The following is a 22,574-nucleotide window of genomic DNA, read 5'->3' as shown; positions in this document are numbered from 1 at the left end:
GGTCACGCCTCATTCTGGTTAAGCGTGGTTCGTGGCTGAGGCTTGGTTTTGGGGGACATGACCCACGGAGGCCATTCATGGGGCGTGGATGGACCTATGGAGTGTGGATAGACCTACAGGGTGTGGTCCCCTTCCGTAGTGCACCACATTTTTGGGAGCCTTCTGGTTTCAAGGGGTCTTCGGGGTTAGGGTTAGGGTCCTCCTCAAGGACCCCTATGGTGGTCTTTGGTGAGTCGTACCTTGACATTTAACCCCTCAACCTAAGCTCGGGACAACATTATACACCCTCAAACCTCACACCAAACTCCAAGACACACTAGTTAGGCTCTAGTTTCACTTATTTGTTTACATTATCCTCTACTTAGAAACATTCGTCCTCGAATGACACTTAAAACCTATTAAGGGGTTAAAAACTCAAGACTAGCAGCCCATCACGCATGCAACATCATAAACAAATGTACAAAACTAGGAGGAAACAACAACTCCACATCAATAAGCTCAATGCAACACAAGAAAGTAAGAACTACATCTACTAACTCATTATGCATGAAAATTTCAATATTACTCATTACATTGGAGGAATTACCTTCTCCAACTCATATCATGCTCATCATAACATCATTAAGCACATTATGCAATTTCTTCATAAAAGCACATTAGGCATGTTCAACAATTCAACCTCATGAAGCATATAGACAACTCATACTAAATGCATATCAACAAGAGGAACATAGTTCATGAAAACTCATTTTCTCATATAAACAAGAATTCAACTAGAACATGCATAACATAAGAAGACCATGGAAATACATTTCACACATGACTCCACAACATGTAACAAGCTACAAGGAACTCTTGCTCTCAAGCTTGAATAGGAATAGAAGGAAAGAGATAAGGATATCAAAACTCTCAACAACCTTACTATTCAACATACTATCCCCCACTTAGGATTAAACCCAACTAAGGCTAACAGGAAAAACAACATAGGAACCTCAATACAACATTCACAACCAAAAGGAACTATCACATACCGGTGCTTTTAAACTAGGAAGGTCCTCATTAAGCAACTCTTGCTCACAAAAAACCTTACTAACACCTCTCAAGGTCTCATATGAGTCTACCACACCGGGTCTAAACTCCTTAAACTCACTACACCTCATAAGCTGAGATTACCAAGCAAGCCTTACTCATGAACATCAAGGACTCTCAAAGGCCTTACCATCGAAGCACATTATCTCCCCAATTGGGAGTAAGCCTATACAAACTCCTTTTAAACTTCACTTCTCTCCATTCTAAGGTCAGAGCAAAACATCACTAAACCTCCACACTCATCACACCTAGGCATTTCTAAAACACCACATTTCATCAACACTTTCAACATACCTCAAAACTCATCATAACTAAGTCGGGTTTTACCATCATTTAAGCATAACCATAAAGCAACCCATTCATACTAAAGACAATATCACAATCTATCACCTCAAGTCTAACAAGTCACATAGCCATAATTGACATCAAAACTCACCTTTTTCTCCCTCGATCCTTGTAGCATTAGCCCTTCGAGTAGTCACATCTTCAAGACCACCGAATAAGGAATAAGAGAGAGATATTCTAGAGTTAAACTCTATGGCACGACTTGAAGAATATGAAAGAAGTGTAACTTCCTAATGTCCTATAGCCTCACACTCATAGATGTGTCACGACTAACAGCGATGAACAAGATTCTACAAGACGTGGCTTGTGAGACATCAACCTAAAAACCATTCCCAAAACCTTGTTCTCTGATACCATGTTTCTCACAACCCGAGTCTACACCCTAGAAGCGATATGGTGTACTTGACCCCAAAGGGGTCTCATACAAGCCTCATAGCATGTTCATTGCATAAGATACTTAGAAATAGCGCGGAATTTAAAAATTTTCTTTTATAAATCTAACAATTGAAAACATTAAAAGCAAGAGAAAGTCTATCATCTCACATGGCCATCTAAACAACATACTTGAAACAAAATAGGGTCATGGCCCTTTACAATCGAAATCTTAACAATAGTCTATTACATGAAAAGAAAGGAAACATCAACTATTTGTCCTCGATCTATGAGGACATACCACTTTGTCTTGGAGAACTCAAATCCAAGCTTCACTAGTGAAAACCACTCAATTGCCGGAACCTACACTTGTAGTAAAATGTGAAGAAGAATGGGTAGGCACAATTAAGTACTAAGTATGATAGCATGCAAAAACATGCTTAAAATGGACTTTCTTTGAAAGGCATGATATATGCCATTTTGATAAAACTTCATGAACATAAGCATAAGAGGCATAATATTCAACCATAACCAACATAAAAGTCATTTAACCACATTAGAACATAACCACATATAAACCATTACCTTCACATTTAGTCTTCACCTCAAGTAACACTCAAGCTCTACTTCGTGCAATGTATGGATAGCGTCCCATACCACCATCCACACCAAAGTACCACATTAAGGTCACCAAAAGTGAACTTACCATTCAACCTTTCCATCCTTACATAATACTCATACATAAGAGACATAGACATTACATAAGCCATATCATCCCATAAGGACCATCACCTAAAACAACCCCTAAGTCATACTTGTGCAATGTGCAAGTAGCATCCCACACTACTACTCACACTAAGTACTCTTTTGAAGTCACCATAGGCAAGGTACATTCATACACAATAAGTCATAACAAGGAAGTAACTCATAATACAATCCAAGTATGGCATGCATCTTCACATTAACCATATAAGTCAACATTCCTCATTTACTTAATTACATTGAGAGCACCTTCATTCATTAGAAATTTATCCAACATTCTCATTAACATAATCATACAACCACATTTACTACACTTAACATTATAAAGGAACACACCACAACCTCTCTCAAAGCCTACTTGTGCAATGCATAGATGGCATCCCATACTACCACCCATACTAAGTAGTGCTAAGTAGTGCATTCTTAAGAAGCCATAGTTGATTAACATTCTTTGTGGGGGTAAGCCTTACCTGACATAAACCATGTGAGCTTGACATGGAATCTCGTTGTCACCCTCACCGGATAAGGGATTCCTACTTGCCTAAGGTAGGACCATTGTTTATAGCTTAAGTGGATCCACTAGCTAGACCTATGTGGGCACATATTTTAAGGGATAGGGAGATTGCTACTAGACACCCCGCCTCAACTAACGTATGGGCATCCATCTTAAGAGATTGTTAGTAGATATCCTACCTCAACTCACGTATGAGTATCCATCACGATCCATATCCACTCGGTGCTTAGCATTATTCCCCACGGAGTATTTGACATTCATTACATTCATTCATTATTATCGGATAAGAGATTGCTACTAAATACCTCACATCAACTAACGTATGGGCATCCATCTCAAAACCAATATTCATTCATTAGAAAGCTCATAGATTCAAGGATGAGAATAGCCTTTCACCTAAGAATCCCCTTGTTGTGAGAATGTCCTTAAACAACAAGTCATTATCACTCATTAGAGTACAATTGAGAATAGCCTTTCAATCAACCCATCACCATTAGCATTATCATATAAACCTCATTCATTAATCATTCATGAGTGTGTGTGTATGTGAGAATCACATTTCACATATAGCCTTATCATTTATTGGTGTTAATTGAGAAATAACATTCAATCATAACACATTTACATTCTAAACATGATTATTATACATTCATTGAAATCACACACACATACTTTACATCATGATCATACATAGATCCTTCATATGTAGACGTACAAGGAAGATATCCATCAATTCAATACCACAATATACATAGTAAGTAAACACCTCCACCTTTCGAGTGGATCAATAGATCAAGCACAATTCGACTTCAATGTGTAATTTGATCATAATTTGCCCTTCAAGGCTAAGAGCCAACATCAATCCCTAAATCCAAGATACTACAATAGAATAGGAAATTGACATGAATCAATCACTTAATTCAATGTAAACATCAACAATTCAACATACTTGCATAATCAATCAAATCCTAATCACAAATCACAATTTAGGAAATTGGGGGAAAACATGGGTTCAAATCATCTTAATTCATCTTTAAATCCACAATTCATTCATAAATCAATGCAATAAAGCCTTTGGAAATCATTTAGGAATCGAACCCATGAATAGATTCAAATCTAGGATTTTAGGGAAAACATTTGAGACTTGAATCATTTTTGAGATTGGCTCCTTCAAAAAAACTAAGTCAAGGATGAAGACCACCATACCTTTGATGGAAGAATCCCACGAAAATCCCTTGAAAAACTTGAAGTCTTGACCTTGGAAGTTTGAAGTCTTCACCTCCAATGGAGGTTTCTAGTGAGAGAACTTTTGGAGGGGAGGGGAGGGTTGTATTTTGGGTTTTGAAATAATGAAGTCTAAAATATGTTTTAATACTTTAAAATCCCTTAAAATACATTAATAAACTAATTAAAACCGTCCCCCAACCAAACTAGACTTAACATGATTTTACCAAACTACCCTCACCAAGGCCGAAGCACACCAACAAACCAAGTGGGGACTTACGACCACGGGGTGTGGTCCCCTTCTGTAGTTCACCACATTTTAGGCAGCCTTTTAGTTACAAGGGGTCCTTGGGGTTGGGCTTAGGGTCCTCCTCAAAGACCCCTTGGGTGGTCCTTGGGGAGTCGTACCTTGATGTTTAACCCCTAAAACCCTCAATCTAAGCTCAGGACAACATTATACACCCTCAAACCTCACACCAAACTCCAAGACACACTAGTTGGGCTCTAGTTTCACTTATTCATTTTATGGGTTGTTACACCACATTAGTCATTGCCCCTTCATCATTAGGAACTTGATGGTCTTGCGGAGCTTGGGGATGAACCCCCTCATTCACATTCTCCTCTTCCACCCTCCTTGCATTCGCCCTTCTTGTATTCATTGCCTATAATCACAAGAAAAGGGTTAGGATAAAGGACTTTACGACTAAAGAGAAATGAAAGAAGTGAAAGTTCCTAAACATCTTATAGCCTCTCATTCATAACTGTGGAGCGCTTCACACTCATGAACAAGACTCTACTTAACGTGGTTCATGAGACATCAATCATAAAAATCATCCCAAAACCTTATGCTATGATACCAAATTTGTCATGACCCAGGGGTACCCCCTAGACGTAACACGGCGTACTTGACCCCGAATGGGGTCGCATACAAGTCCTTAGCATAATCATACACATAAAGCCATAAAAATGATGCGGAAAATTTAAAACTTTTACAATCAAAGTCAACTTCTTTTTCAGAAACGAAAATAAAAGTCTAGACCTTGTCTCAATCACCATCTTGTACAATAGAGTGTACAAATAGGGTCAAAGCCCTTTACATCAATAAAGTCTCAAAAATATAAAGGATAATAGAAACTAGAAATGAATAATGTCTTGTCCTCGAACCATGAGGACTCACCAAGCTTAGGAAATAGTCAACCCAAGCTTCTCTTGAAAGAAGAAGTATGTCTCAACGATCCGAACGTACACTCGTAATACATGTAGAAGAAATGGGTTAGAATATAAAGTACTTAAGGATGGAAGCATGCATAAAAATCCTTGAAATATGATAAAAAGGACATTTTTGTTAAAAAGTATGCATTTGTCAAGTTTGGAAATCAACATGCACTTTCAAGGTAAAAGTCAAGCCATAATCACATTTATGCTTATAACATAGTAAAATCATTACCTTAGCAACCCCTACGGAACACTTGTGCAATGTAGGGTGGCATCCCATAATACCAATCATACTAAGTACTCATTTGAAGCTACCTTAGTCATATATATCATCTTTAGACATCATCATAATCAATAGTCATAAATAAGGAAGAATTCATGTACATTACTTGAACATAAGGGAGGTCATTCATAGCAACCATCCATTCAACATACATGCATACATTCATGTCTCATCATATCATAAAGAAACCATCCCATAACCCCTTACTAAGTCTACTTGTGCAATGTAAAAGTGAAGTCCCATACCCCCACTCCTACTAAGTAAAACTAATCAAGAAGTCATAAGTATATTTCGTGTCTCATTCATTATCTTATCATATAGGGAAGAATAGCCATAACCGACATAGACCATGTGAGTGACATGGAATCCGGTGTCATGTAACCCCACACCGAAATAAGGTGTCCTACTTGGCTAAGGTAGAACTACATGTATTAGCTTTTAGGAGGATCCACTAGCTAAAGACCTATGTGGGCACATAGTTATGGGATAGGGAGATTGTTTCTAGAAACATGGCCTATTGTATTGACTGGGGAGTTTCCATCTCATGAGATCATTTGTAGAAGACCCGACCTATTGTATTGACGGGAAGGCCTCTACCTCATTTTCCATATCCACTCAGTGCTAAACACTATTTCCCAAATTATACATAGTTAGTCTTGAATTGCATTTACATGTGTGAAGGAATATCTTGCCCTTCATTCAATACAACTCATAAAATAGCTAACCTTAGAATCATCACTAACATGTGAGTAAACCTTTCACATTATTGTTGATAGTGTTTCATGAGAATAGCCTTTCAATCAACACAACAACATTATCTTCATCCTAGAAAATTCATACATAATCAAGTGTAAGGGTAAGGGAAGAATGTCCTTACAACAATACCTCAATTCACACAATAGTCATAGGATCTTCACTTTCTAAGTGAATCATGAGTCCATAGATAACATTCATCAACATGTACAAACCCCTAGCAATTTATCCCCTCAAGGGTCATGAATCATGTATCACAATTAAACCTAGAAATACTACACTAGGCATGAATAAAACAAGATTCAATAACTAAATATCATAGACACAATTCATAGTATTCATCTTGCATTAATACACCTATCACAATTCTTGAATTTGGGGTCATGGGGTAATTCATGGGTTCATGGGGAATTTTACTATAAAAATCACCATTAAGCATCATATCATCCATAATATAAGACAATTAACTCAATGAAATCATTTCTAGGCAGAACCCCTGGCTAGATTGAAATCCCTAGTTTTTGAAGAATCTACCAATTCGAAATTAAAGAGTTGAAGGGCTTCATGAAGAAAAGTGTTCCATGAATCAAGTCTCCCATACCTTGATTGATGTTTTCCTCACGAAATTGGAGTGAAAAGGTTGGAACTTGAACCCTAAGCTTGACCTTGGTCTTGTTCTTCAATGGAGTCTTAGAGAGAGAATATTTTTAGAGGGAACTGTGTTATGTTTGACTCTTGTGAGTTATGAGGGGTTAAATGGAGTTTAATGACTTAGAAGTATTTGTATAGGTAAAAAATAACTAATAATAACCGTCCCCACCCTTCATTAATTTATTAAGAATTTATGAAACTACCCCTTACTTGGCCGAGCTCAAGACAGCTTTTGCATAGGGGACCTACGCCCCATGACCTACGTAACATAGGTGGGGTGACGCCCCGTCCTGCAGGTTGGTAGTTTTGGTTTGTAGCCCCTCCTCTTGGCCAAATCTTGGGTAGCTTCAGGGTGACCTACGACTCCCCCACCTACGGACCGTAGGTGGGGTGACGCCAGATACTGGTGAAGCATCGTTTGCTTCAGAGAGGGGGAGGATCAAGGGAAGAATGGGGAGACTAAGTCTCGACCCACGACCCCCACCTACGGGACGTGGGTCCACCCACGACTCGTGGGTGCCCTATCTGTAGGTGATGCTGTCTTTTGACAGCTCTTTGGGCCTTCACTTGGGTCCTCCTCAAGGACCCTTGGGAGTCATGTCTTGACGTGTAGGTCCTAAAACATTGGTACTAGATTAGGGAGGTCATTTTAGGACTCTAATCTTTACGTTTAACTCATTTAGGACACTAGACTACATATTAGGCTCTAGCTTAGGTCATTAGATTTCCGGGGTGTTACAGTGTAGAAGCAAGGAGTGTGTACCAAATAACACAGTACTCATCAAGCAACCTACAAAACATCTTAAACTAAGATAGAATACAAGTACCCTTTCATCACAATCGAACTGCCTCAACTACAACTTGCATAGAAATCAGCCCAACCTAACAATTTATAATGAACAACTCACAAGGTTTTATAATCATAGTCCAATAGTCAACAAGTATCAAGTATGTCAATCACATGTATCATGGAGATCAATCACAAGTATCAAATAGTTCAATCACAAGTATCAAGTAGATCAATCACAAGAATCACGCAGATCAATCACAGTATCAAGTTCATCAAATCACAATAGACAAATACTTGCTAGAACTATTTCCCTTCGGCACAATATCACTAGCTAGAACCATTTTGCATCGACTTTATATACTATCGCTTGCCAGAACTATTTCCTTCGGCACAATATCACTAGCTTAAACTATTTTCCATCATCTTCATATAGTATCACTTGCGAGAACCATTTCCCTTTGGCCCAATATCACTAGTTGGAACCATTTCTCATCGGCTTTATGTAGTATCACTTGTCGGAACCATTTCCCTTTTACACAATACCTCTACCTGGAACCATTTCCCATTGGATTTATCTAGTATCAGTTGTCGGAACCATTTCCCTTCGGCACAATATCGTATTACATGTCTCATCATGGTGTACAAAAAATTAATGCAAATAAGCAATTTCATACCATAAAGAAGAGACAATAAACTCAAACAATTCAAACATTTTATAAGATATTTTCACTCAAGTCCTCAAAAATCCCAATTTGAGGATTATTTTGAGGTATATAATTTAACGTATTACTACTTTAACTAATTAATGGAAACGTCAATCATAATTACTTTAGAAACTTGCATAGATTTCTTTAATCTTTAATTTTAATTTATAGGTCAAATACATTGTTATATATATATATATATATATATATTATTATTATTATTATTATTATTTTCTCAAAAAAACAGAAGAAAGAAGATTATAGTCATTGTCATTGATACTCACGCACAACAGTCAACACGTGTACAATAGAATTAGTATATACTATGAATCTACAGACCCTTCTCCAATTAGTATAAGTTCTTCAAGAAGTAAAAATTCTATAAAGAAAAAATGTCGATAATGAACTTCTTACCATTAATTTCCAGACTTTTAATTTTTAACTATTTTAGAGAAAAATATAAGCCATCTCATTTAATTAAAAAGAAAATACTCAATAACCGAAAAAATAAAAATAAAGCGAGATATATATACTAAAAACCATAAATGTTATTGATTTAAAGGGTTAAAATGAGCCAAACTCTTGACCCTTAAAATTCAATATTGCTAAATGTAATACATATTTTAACTAAACAGACAGAAACTAAATTTCTGATTTGCATTAAATCCTTTAGCTAATTTTCATCATCCATAGAAGTATCACCTTGAGGATCATCATTATCGATCATGTTGATCATCTGCAATCTTAAACCATCAAAAATAAGTAAAATTGTAAAAAAATCAAATTAGTCGACAATAAGGTGAAATAAAATATTAAAGGCATAATACATAATAAATATATAACTTGGTTAGAACTGACATGTATGCCCTCCAACTTTAGGTGTGTACAAGTAGACGCTTGAACTTGTATAAAACCAAATAAGTAAACACAAAATTGTCATGTACTATGCCACGTATGACACCGCAGAACACAAAATTGTCATGTAGGACATCACACAGGACGGTTGTGTCTATTTATTTAGTTTTACACAAGTTTGATAGTCTACTTTTGCACACTCAAAATTGAAGGGCATAGATGCCGATAGAAACTGAAATAAATGACATGATTATGTATTATAACCAATAAGAAAAGAGGATAAAAATACTTACATGTTCCATATTCATGTCCTCATCAAATTCAGCAACACCATCCTCCATTGGATCATCATTAAGATCAACCAAAACTAAGCTTTCAGTATAGTCGATAAAATTCATAGCATACTCCTCATCTTGTATGTTGAAATCAAGGAGTTGATTAGTGTTGTAATCATAGCTAAATAAGTTGCCATATTTATCTCTGATTATAATTTGCCCATTTTTTGTAAAAGCCAAAGGATATTGAATTGGCATGCCTGATACAATAATTGTTTGACAAGTCCAAGAATTCATTTCACCATACTCCTCCATTGTCCAAATGTAACAAGGTTGTTCCCCTGGCCCATACCAACACTTGACTGGATAAGATCTAAGAAATCCAAGTTTACCTCTAAATTCACCAAGATATATAGATTGATTAATCTCCTCTCCATCATAAAATATTGGACATTCAATATCTTGAAATGTTTCATCCCCCATATGAAATGTCAAAATAACCATTTTATTTTCATAAGTGTTGCTCTTAATAGCCTTCCAATGCAAATACTCATTAACAACAACTCCTGAAAATAAATCAAGTCTATTGTAGCAAAAATCATGACTCAAATCAAGTGTTTTCCAAACCTTAGTATTTAGTGAAAATATCTCAGCCCTACACTCAAAATCATATTCACCATAATTATATTCTTCAATTAACCAAACATGATCAATAAATCCAATACGAACAACCTTAAAATCATTGGTCCTTTCATGATAACCAAATCCTATACACATTTTTCTAAATTGAAGCTCAGAATCATCACTATAAATACTTGAAGGGGGAAGGATCAAGTACTTGTTTATAGATGGATTAGTCAAATATATAGTATGACCCTCAGGATTAATATTTTCAAAACAAATTAGACCATTAACTGAACCCACAATACAATTCAACATGTTTGGTGAGTCAAAAGAGACTCTTAACATAGACTCATAGTGAGAAGTTTTTTGATTAAACAACATGAAAGTTTTTTCATAATTGTTTTCGATATACGTACATAGAACATAATTTTTTCCTGTTATAATCAATGTTTCAAGATGCTCCTTGATGAATTTTTTACTTTTTATCAAGGCATACAAAGATTTACAAGTAACAAGGAACTTGATTAGTTCTCTAGGAGGAAGAAGCAAAAGAATTGAGATAATGATATCAAAAGGTAAAGATGGTAGATACATGTTTAACAAGTATACACACAATGATTGAAATTCACAAAAGGAATAAACGAATTTTTGAGAAAGGATGTAAAAAATATTCTATGCAACTTAGATTCTTTTTTTTACTAGATTTTTCTTGCAGAAATATTCAAGAAAAGAGAAATGAATATGACATGGAAAACTTTAAATTTTCTACTGTATATATAGGGAGAGTTGTCTATAAATTTAAGTAATATGGGCCGAATTATTTGTTGAGTTTTAAAAGGTGTGAGTGGAAAATAAAGAGTTGTGTCATTTATGAAGAATTGTGAATTTTTTGAAAAGTTGTGACTTTTGTGAAGAATTGCGACTAATCTAGAAAGGTTATGACTTTTACGAAAGGTTGCAACTTTTCGGAAATGTTGTGATTATTCCGAAAGGTTGTGACTTTTATGAAGGGTTGCTACTTTTCGGAAATGTTGTCACTATGCTGAAAGGTTGTGTCTTTTACGACGAGTTGCAACTTTTCTGAAATGTTGTGACTATTCCGAAGGGTTGTGACATTTTCAAAGAATTGTGACCTTTCCGATAAGGCACAATAATCACCTTTTAACATTACCCTTTGTTATCTATAAATAGAGGGGTTTCATCTTATTTTAAAGTCAAATTTTTGAACTTCTTCTTATTCTGCACAAACAAATTCTAGTGTATTTTATTGCCTTTGAGTGGTTCACTTACATAGTGATTTTAGGTACCAATACACGCCGGTGAGTAAGATTGTTCTATCATGTAAGGATAAATTCCATCAACCTCGGATACTTGAGGAGAATAATTTTCGTAAGGACACACTATGTATTCAGTGGGCTTGATTTTCTTCTTTTCCATAGTATTTCTATTTTGTTGCAGATATCTTTGTTGTTTCTTACGAAGTTCTGCAAAGTTATTGTTCTAACTATTTTAATGATATAGATAAACAACAATCTTATGGAAATTATAATAAATTTGTTATTGTTATTCAATCTATATTCGTCTTATAACTTATAATTTGTTTGGAGAGATTTTTGGATTGAGGCACGACAAATTTTAAAAGTCATTGTCATGGTATTTATATGATTCTGCTGTGTCCAAGTAAGTACATTATAAATAAATCTTAGACCTTTTTTTTTCAGTATCTTGGTGAAATTAAAGATCATTAAGTAAAATAATGTGTTATTGGGTAAATAGTTTTAACAAACTATTTTCAAATGTTTATTATCTGTTGTGATAGAATTTGGTAGAGAAATATTTGTGTGTTTTACATCCAATATTGAAGGCATCTTTCAATGATCTTAATTCAACGACGTACATGGCAAGACACTTTTCTTCAGAATGGATAATTTATTTTCTAAATTTCATGATTTTCTTTTAATTCTAATAGGTTTTTGAATCTTGTTTACAATCAAAAAAATTGTACAAAGGTAGACGTCCTTTGATAGGTATTGTTCGCAATAAATTTCCGTAAGCGCTGATAAAATTGACTGCAAGCAAAACAAATAAAAGAAAAAAGTGATTTTTATCAATGAATCGTTGTGAGTACAATTCTGTTGTTCTCTTGATTCTCTCTCCTAAGCTTCTACAAGATTTGAGGGCCTTCAGTAGCGTACTTCTCGAATTGTTGGATGATGTAGACCTCCTTGAGATGTTGTCGATCTCCGGGAACGTCGGAAAGCGCTTCGCCGTTTCAAGTCGATCTCCAGGAAGAACTCCGTGGATCACTCCTTCGAAGAGCTATGCAGTTGATGTTGTAGCTTTCTCCAATTGGAGAATGCTTATTGCAGAGTTTTCTTGATGCCCCTTAGAATGTCATGTCCATCCCCTATTTATAGTTATAGGGGGTGGACAAGGTTGCATATGATTGGCCAAAGGATGTCATTTTGACACTTGGCATGTTGTGATTGGTTCTTGCAGTTGATTGAGACTACCACCTCATTTGGACACGTGGTGCCACCTTATTGGTCTTGGATGCCTAGTCACTGTGACATGTGTCATGAGTTTTGGGCTTCAAGGTGAAATGAACCTTGGATTTGAATTTAATAAAATGACTTTATTTATTTGTAAAGCCCAAATTAATCATTCAGCCCAAATCAACACAGTTTTGATTCAAATTTCGTATGAATTTAATCCAATAAAATTTATGTGTCTACAAATGCCCCTTACTTCGAGACCTGTCGACGTGCAGGCTTGCCGAAGTTTGGCGACAAGCCTTGAAGTACTCATGAGTGTGTTTTCATATTTTCGAGACTTCTCTACGTGCAGGCTTCTCGAAGTTGATGACGAGAGTTGAAGTCTTCATGAATGCATTTTCATTTTTTGAGACTTCTCGACGTATAGACTTGCCGAATTTCAACGACGAGAGTTGAAGTCTTCATGAATGTGTTTTCATTTTTGAGACTTCTCTACGTGTAGGCTTGCCGAATTTGACGACGGGAGTTGAAGTCTTCATGAGTCCAACAATATCACTCTTAAGACATTTGCTTGACTCTGTTTCTTGCAATGAGACAAGTTGCATGGTAGGGTCATGTGCAACTCCATTTGGATGTGCTCCTAAGGACTTGTTATTTCAATCCACTCGAGGGAAGATATGGAGGACTCTCAAGAGATGGATAAGCAAATTAATGTGACAAAGTTGTATGAATTTTAAATTCAAAAAACTTTCACCATAGACTTGAATACAAATTTGGACACCAACACTTAGGGTGTCACACAAGTCCTCAAAGTTGAATTTAAAATAAAAGAACATAACTTGATTTGCTTCTCTTTTTTCTTTGCAAACTTACAACTTGGAAACAATTGGTAATTTAATAATCACACCAAATTTTCTTTCCTTTGCTTGATTTTGCAAGAATATCTTAGGACTTATTGTTTTCCTTTGGGGTGCTGGCAACTTCCATTTAGATGAGTTAGAATTGATATGATTTCCTTCTACCAATTTTACCAAAGCTTTACTTGTACAAGAAATGAAAATTGTTCAAAGGAACTTCTATATAAGAATCTACCATGTACAAAAGATTGATCAGAGAATCATTGAAAAAAAAAAATTCTCCTAACCAAATCAATGTGGAACTCCAAATTTGGTGTCTTCTTTTCTCAATTTCGTGCAGTCCCACCAAAATCTCGTTTTCTTAGTGTAGAAATGTTCAAATGACAAGCGGCTTAGTTTGGAAGAAATGAGATTTGTAGTACTGCGACTTATCCAAAAATCAGCGTTAAACACCTTTGGGATTAACAAGAATCATTCTTTGAAGTTGGTCTTCAACTCTGACAATTCTTCTATTAATTATGTGCAATCTCACCAAAATGTCCTTTTCTTGTTGTAGAAGCATTCAAACGATGCGAGACTTGATTATGGAGAAACTAGACTTCTAGTACTACGACATATCCAAAAATCAACATTAAAAACGTTCAAGATTGACTGGACTCAAATTCTGAAGTCGGATCCCAAATCTGGCAGTTCTTCTCACAGCTATGCGCAATCTCGACCAAAACATTCATTTTCTTGGTGTAGGAGCATTCAAACGATGATAAGCTTGTTTTTGGAGAAACTAGACTTCTAGTACTACGACATATCCAAAATTCAATGTTAGAAACCTTCCGGATCGACGGTAATCAATTTTTGAAGTTGGATCCCAAATCTGGACGTTCTTCTCACAGCTATGCGCAATCTCGCCAAAACATCATTTTCTTGGTGTAGGATCATTCAAATGATGAGCGGTCTGATTGGAGAAACTAGACTTCTAGTACTATGACATATCAAAATAATCAACTTAGAAACCTTCCGTATTGACGGGAATCAAATTTTGAAGTTGGACCCCAAATCTGGCAGTTCTTCTCACAGCTATAGACAGTCCCGCCAAAACATCCTTTTCTTTGTGTAGAAGCTTTCAAATGAAGAGCGGGTTGATTCTTAAGAAAATAGACTCGTATTACTGTGGCATATCCAAAAACCCATCTCAAACTCTTCTTGAATTGACAGAAAATGATTATTATTATTTTTGAAGTTGGTCTTCAAATTTTGCCGTTTTCTTCACAGATTTGTGTCTTTTGGATTTTTCTTGTTTCTATTTATTGAAGGTAATGGTTGCGGTTGATCTTTATTTATGTATTGAAATGTTTCTTAAGAATAGGAGATTGATGTTCAGGATCCAATTTGGCCGTAATTCAAAGCTTCATGTTATTGGCAATGCTATGTCGAACAATATTGTTGTACTGCTGCTCATGTTTGTCATGCCATATTGAAGGGTCATGCACTGACTACATGTGTTATCAGAAGTAGATCAACCAAGAAAAATTGAAAACTTCGTGCAGTTGGCACCAATGGCTCCATTTTTTTTTTTGGTTTCAGGTTTCCAAAAGAGCCTAAATCACTTAGAAGTTGCACGAGTTGTTCATATGATTGGCGTGGAACCACTCATCTAATCCTAGCAATGTTGGCAGAAAACTCACTCGACGCATTCACCTTCCTTGCAGCCTTGGTGAAGAAAACTTGCCACCTCCATTTTCACCCATTTTTTGCGGCTCCATGAGAGAAACACTTGGAGTACTTTCATTTCATTTCCGACGAGAAAGTACCTGACGTGAGGATGGCGAGAGAAACACTTGGTGTAGGCCTCCAAACATCAACAAACTAGATTGCGGATAATCTCATTGTTCAAGCTTTAGTGTGGATTGACATCTTCCTCTCAATTTGGAGAGAATCTTGGACAAATCTTCTGACTTCTTGGGAGGCACATGGAGCTCGAATTTCTTACACTTTGTGATTCCAACTTTGCACATCTTTGAAAATATATTTATTTTTGAATGTGGGAGCCATGAAATTGCAATACACTTGATCCAAGAGAGATAGAACTTAACGTCTTACAATATGTCAAAGTTTCATATCAAAATTTCTTCCACATTGTTCAGGATTAAATTTTGAAGTTGCTTTTGACTTTTGATATCTCTTTCGCAGCTTTGCACGATTATGGTAGAAAATTAATAACTTGGAGTAGGAGTAGTGAAATCATGAACTTCTTCTTTTGTTGGAAAAAAACTCAAATAACTACAATATGTGTAAAAATCACGGCCAATGACTATATGGATTAGTACAAATATCGCTTCAAAGTCAGGTCACAATTTTGTCTTTCTCGGCTTTTTCAGTTCCGCGCGTCTGTAGTATAAAATTCATAACTCAAAGTGGGAGTATTGAAATCACGATTTTCTTCTTCTGTTGGAAAGACGACTCAAATAACTACATAATGTATACAAATCACGGCCAAAGACTTTGTGGATTGGTACAGATATCGCTTCAAAGTCAGCTAACGATTCTGCCCCTCTCAACTCTTCAGCTTTGAGCGACTTTGGGAGAAAATCAATAACTCAGCGTAGGAGCCTCGAAATGATGCGATTCTTGCACGCGTTTCCGAAATAACTCGGCGTAGGTTTCCGAAAGAGCCTATATCACTTAGAAGTTGCACGAGTTGTTCATATGATTGGTGTGGAACCACTCATCTCATCCTAGCAATGTTGGCAAAAAACTCACTCGACGCATTCACCTTTCTTGCAGCCTTGGTAAAGAAAACTTGCCACCTCCATTTTCTTCCATTTTTTGCGGCTCCACGAGAGAAATATTTAGAGTACTTTCATTTCATTTCCGAGGAGAAAGCACCTGACGTGAGGATGGCGAGAGAAACACTTGGTGTAGGCCTCCATACATCAACGAACTAGATTGCGGATAATCTCATTGTTCAAACTGTAGTGTGGATTGACATCTTCCTCTCAATTTGGCGAAGATCTTGGACAAATCTTCTGACTTCTTGGGAGGCACATGGAGCTCGAATTTCTTACACTTTGTGATTCCAACTTTGCACATCTTTGAAACTATATTTATTTTCGAATATGGGAGCCATGAAATTGCAATAAACTTGATCCAAGAGAGATAGAACTCAACGTCTTACAATATGTCAAAGTTTCATATCAAATTTTCTTCCACATTGTTTAGGATTAAATTCTGAAGTTGCTTTTGAATTTTGATATCTCTTTCGTAGCTTTGCACGATTATGGTAGAAAATTCATAACTTGGAGTAGGAGAAGTGAAATCATGAACTTCTTGTTTCGTTGGAAAAAAACTCAAATAACTGAAGTATGTGTAAAAATCACGGCCAATGACTTTATGGATTAGTACAAATATCGCTTCAAAGTCAGGTCACAATTTTGTCTTTCTCGGCTTTTCAGTTCCGCGAGTCTGTAGTATAAAATTCATAACTCAAAGTGGGAGTATTGAAATCACGATTTTCTTCTTCTGTTGGAAAGACGAACTCAAAATAACTACACAATGTATAAAAAATCACGGCCAAAGACTTTGTGGATTGGTACAGATATCGCTTCAAAGTCAGCTCACGATTCTGCCTCTCTCAATTCTTCAGCTTTGAGTGACTTTGGGAGAAAATCAATAACATGGCGTAGGGGCCTCGAAATGATGCTATTCTTGTTTCTTTGCAAGCATAACTCATAGACGTATAACATATGTAAAAAATACAGCCAAAAGGATTCCAGATTAGTACATATATATTTTCTAAGTTAGCTCAAATTATGCCTCGCTCAACTTTTCAGCTTTGAACAACTTTGGGAGAAAATCAATAACTCAGCGTAGGAGCATCGAAATGATGCGATTCTTATTTCATTGGAAGAATAACTCATAGACGTACAACATATGTAAAAATCACAGTCAAAAGCTTTCCAGATTAGCAAAGATATATTTTCAAAGTCAGCTCAATTTCTGCCTCGCTAAACTCTTCAGCTTTGAACAACTTTGGGAGAAAATCAATAACTCGGCGTAGGAGCCTCGAAATGATGTGATTCTTGTTCTGTTGGAAGCATAACTTATAGAAATACAACATGTCTAAAAATCATGGTCAAAAGATCTCCTGATTTATATAGATATATTTTCAAAGTTAGCTTGAATTCTGAAACTATGTGATTCTTATTTTATTGTGAGGAGCGCATCTTCGGTGTGAAATCCAAAATTCGTTGTAAGAGTGGTGAAACTATGAACTTCTTATTTCATTGTGACGAGCACATCAAGCAAAACACTATTTATAGAAGTTACAACAAAATTCATTCCAAATTGATGACAATAAAATTTTCAAGTTGACTATACGCACAGAATGCCATTTCCTCAACTTTGTGCGCTCTTGACAACAACAAAAAATTGTCTCTTGAACTTGGAGTGTTCACATCATGATCTTTGCGGCTATACCATTTCAACATCGAGCTTTGATCCAAAGGGTATTCTGATTTGATGTTACGTTGTAGGTAAAGATGCACCTAATTTTGAGTAACTTACTGAAACATCAGTGAATTACACAAAATTATCTCCACCGTAAGCAAAAAACTCAAGTAGAATCGCTAGTCGCTTGATCTAATGCCAATGAATTCATCAGCCTGTCACATATCAATAATTCAAATCAAAATTCATTTGAATTGATCAGATTAATACCCAAAGTTGACTTCCAAATGTAGCATGTTTGATATGCAACTTTGAACGATCATAGTAGAAGATCTGTAACTTGATGTAGGGGTCTCAATATTACGAGCTTGTTCTATTGTTGCGGAGAGGGATTCAAGAACTTCAATGTGTGTAACAGTGATGATCAAGATCTTTATGAATTCCCACTAATAGGCCTTTGAAATGCTCAGATCAACTCCAAATTATGATGATTATTTATTTATTTTTTCCATCTTTGAGTGGCCGTGGTAGAAAATTCACAAGTTAGCGAAGAAATGTCTGAATCACGAGCCGATTTTCACGTTGCGAAGTAGGCTCCAAAAATCTTCTCCTTTGCTCATTTGTGACGCATTTGAACTCATGTTCTAGCTACATAAAATTTAAATAGCTAGTGTGATGATCACGCAAGGCGACCAAACCTTTTGTTTTACTCATTTGACTGAGCTTAGAGTGATTACTCCAAGCGCCTACGTACCTCGGTGAAGAGGATCAAGTCATATCATAGTTCAAGATGATGAGTTTTTTTTTGGTTGTACACAGTTTATATTCTTGCGGGCCAGGAGTAACATGCAGTTTATGCTCATACCTTAAGGAGCGTAGCCAACCTTCATGGGAAGTATTGCTTCAGAAACTTGCCGTTAATTGGACCAACTCTTACACCGTCTTGGTCTACAATTTTATAACCGCCACTTGAATATGCTTCCTTCACAACATATGGTCTGTCCCATTTTGATGTAAACTTGTCACCCATGCGTTTGTTGAGGATTATGGGTCTTCAAACTACTAAGACAAAGTCTCCCACTTGAAATGACCGAGGTCGCACCTTCTTGTTGAATGCTCTTGCAAGTCGAGCTTGATAACACTCCAACCTTTGTTGTGCTTCCAATATCTTTTCATTGTCGTACATAGTTTATACTCTTGCGGGCCAGAAGTAACATGCAGTTTATGCTCATAGCTTAAGGAGCGTAGACGACCTTCATGTGTAGTATTGCTTAAGAAACTTGCCGTTAATTGGACCAACTTTTACACCGTCTTGGTCTACAATTTTGTAAGCGCCACTTGAATGTGCGTCTTTCACAACATACACCCCATCCCATTTTGATGTAAACTTGTCACCCATGCGTTTGTTGAGGATTATGGGTCTTCAAACTACTAAGACAAAGTCTCCCACTTGAAATGACCGAGGTCGCACCTTCTTGTTGAATGCTCTTGCAAGTCGAGCTTGATAACACTCCAAACTTTGTTATGCTTCCAATCTCTTCTCATCCAATGCTTCCAACTCTGCTAGACGAAGTTGAGCGTTACTTTCAGTTGTAAGTCCCTCTTGGATTGTTATTTGCAATGATGTAATTTGCTTCTCCAACGAAAGGACTGTTTATACGCCATACACCAATAAAAACGGAGTCGCTTGCGTAGCTGTTCTAAAGGTTGTACGATATGCCCACAAAGCATCACCAATTCTCTCAAGCCAGTCCCTTTTATTCTTTGCAACTACTTTCTTCAACAGGTTACCAAGTATCTTGTTAAAAGCTTAAGCAAGACCATTGGCAGGTGCATTGTACGTTTAAGACTTATGCTGCTTAAAACTGAACTTCTCGCACAAACTACTCATGAGTTTATTGTTGAAGGGTGTTCCATTATCAGTAACTATACATCATGGTATGACATATCTAAAAATTATGTTTGATTTGATAAAATCAACCACATTTTCCTTAATTACCTCTTTTAATGGTATAACTTCAGCCCATCTAGAGAAATAGTCAGTGGCAGCCAAGATATACATTTGTCCTTTTGATGACTTTGGAAGAGGTCCAACAACATCAAGTCCCCATGCATCAAAGGGCCATGAGGCTACAATTGGATATAGAGCCTATGGAGATTGATGGATGTAGTTAGAATGAAATTGACACGCTTGACACTTTTTGGCATGCTCTAAGCAGCCCATCACCATTGTTGGCCAATAGTAGCCTATCCTCTTGATGCGAAAATGAAGTTTAGGCCCTGATTGGTGTGCTCCACATGTGCCAGGATGTGCCTCCTTCATTGTCTGTTCAACTTCTTCTTTTTCAAGACACCGCAAGAATAGTCCCTCATAAGAACGACGAAACAGTATTTCCTCGTGAAAGATGAATCGTGGTGCCCTTCTCTTAATGTCTGCTCTTACTCGTGGATCCCTAAGAAACTTTCCATGTTCAAGATACTCAATTAGTGGTTTTCTCCAATATTCGTCTTCAACCACTCAAACAGATATATGGTTGCTTTCATCGATTTGAAGATCAAGACAACTAGGGATAACCCATCGATGAGATACACGCACCTTTGTTGTCTCATTTTCTCCAAGTTCCATTATTGCGGCCAAGTTAGCCAAAGCATCCTCCATGCGATTTTCTTCTCTTGGGACGTGATTTATGAACACTAGATCAAACCTTTCAAGTAAGAAAGTAGCATATTGGTGATATGACAAAAGTTCTTCCTTATTTACCTCATAACTCCCCAAGATTTGATTGATGATCATTTAGGAGTCATTGTAGATATCCAAATGAGGAATATTCATATCTGATGCCATTTCAAGGTCCACAATCAAAGCTTGGTACTCTGCGGTGTTGTTGGAACATGTTTCACCTAGAACAAATGAAAATGGTAAGATTAGTCTTTCCGGTGATATCAACACGACTCCTGCCCCTACACCATCTCGATGTGCAGATCCATCAAAGAACATCGTCCATGCCGACAGTTCTTCAGTAAAAAATGCATCTTCATCAAGACTCATCTAAAGTTTCCCATTTTCGCGGAAGAGGGTGATCATCGAGGAAATTAGCAAGTGCTTGCCCCTTCACCACCTTTTGAGGTGTGTATATGATCACATACTGATTAAACAGTATAGACTATCTTCCCAGACGTCCTGAGAGAACTGGTCGAATCATTTCGAACTTCATGGGATCAGCCCGAGAAATTAGTTTGATAGTGTACGCTTCAAATAATGCCTCAATTTTTTTATCGCATAAAGCAATGCTAAGCACATCTTCTCAATGGGTGTATAATTCAAATCAACTCCTATCATGGTCCGTCTCAAATAGTACAATGCTTGTTCCTTCTTAGCTTCATTCTGTAGGGCGAGAAGTGCCCTAAGTGATCGGTCTTGCAATGCAATGTATAGTATCAATGGCTTTCTAGGAGTTGGTGCCCCTAATACATGTGAATTCAACAAGTATATTTTGATGCTTTCGAAAGCATTTCGACACGATTGATCATATAGTGGAAATGAGCATCTTTCTTCATCAAATGGTTGAAGGGTTGACATCGTCTAGCCAGGTTAGAAATGAATCTCCGAATGAATGCCACATTTCGTTGTAGACTGTGGAGGTCTCTCAAGTTCTTTGGCTCAGGCATTTTTTGCATGGCATCAATTTTTGAGGGATCAACATCAATTCCACGATGACGCACAATGAAGCCAAGAAACTTCCCTGAGGTAACCCCAAATGCGCATTTGAGTGGATTTATCTTCAAGTCAAATTTCCTTAACCTTTCAAAAACAATTCGAAGGTCTTCAAGATGGTGTTCCATTTGCTTTGTCTTTACCATTAAGTCATCGACGTAACATTCCACTTTCTTATGAAGCATGTCATCAAATATGTTTTGCATTTCACGTTGATAGGTGGCACCAGCATTCTTTAGACCAAAGGGCATCACTTTGTAACAATAAATTCCTTTTGGAGTTCGGAAGGCAGTGTATTCTTCATCTTTTGGAGACATTCTGATTTGATTTTATCCAGAAGACCCATCCATAAATGACATAGCTTCATGCCCCGTTGTAGCATCAACCATGAGCTCAATGATTGGCAGAGAAGTCATCTTTTAGACATGCCTTGTTCAAATCTCGAAAGTCAATGCAAACACGTATTTGACCATTCTTCTTCTTAACAAGTACAATATTTGAGATCCACAATGGGTACTTCACTTCTCGGATAAATCCAGCTTCGATGAGCTTGTTGACCTCTGCTTCAATTTGTGTTACCAACTCAGGACGAAACACTCGTTGTGACT

The 22,574-nt window shown here is 36.8% G+C and overlaps 1 protein-coding gene across 1 annotated transcript; it reads right to left on the bottom strand.

Moving 5' to 3' along the window:
* Positions 1-9,375: 9,375 nt before the first annotated feature.
* On the bottom strand, positions 9,376-10,609 carry LOC102593989 (uncharacterized). The gene is made up of 2 exons (XM_006346817.1): positions 9,851-10,609; positions 9,376-9,438 (listed from the first exon to the last, which is right to left on the bottom strand). The coding sequence occupies exons 1-2, from the start codon at positions 10,607-10,609 to the stop codon at positions 9,376-9,378; spliced, it is 822 nt and encodes a 273-aa protein (XP_006346879.1).
* Positions 10,610-22,574: the final 11,965 nt, after the last annotated feature.

This window comes from Solanum tuberosum, unplaced genomic scaffold (assembly GCF_000226075.1).
Source record: "Solanum tuberosum cultivar DM 1-3 516 R44 unplaced genomic scaffold, SolTub_3.0 scf00090, whole genome shotgun sequence".
Lineage (NCBI taxonomy): Eukaryota > Viridiplantae > Streptophyta > Magnoliopsida > Solanales > Solanaceae > Solanum > Solanum tuberosum.
Note: the sequence above shows the minus strand (reverse complement) of the source record. Positions and strands in the feature narration are given on the sequence as shown.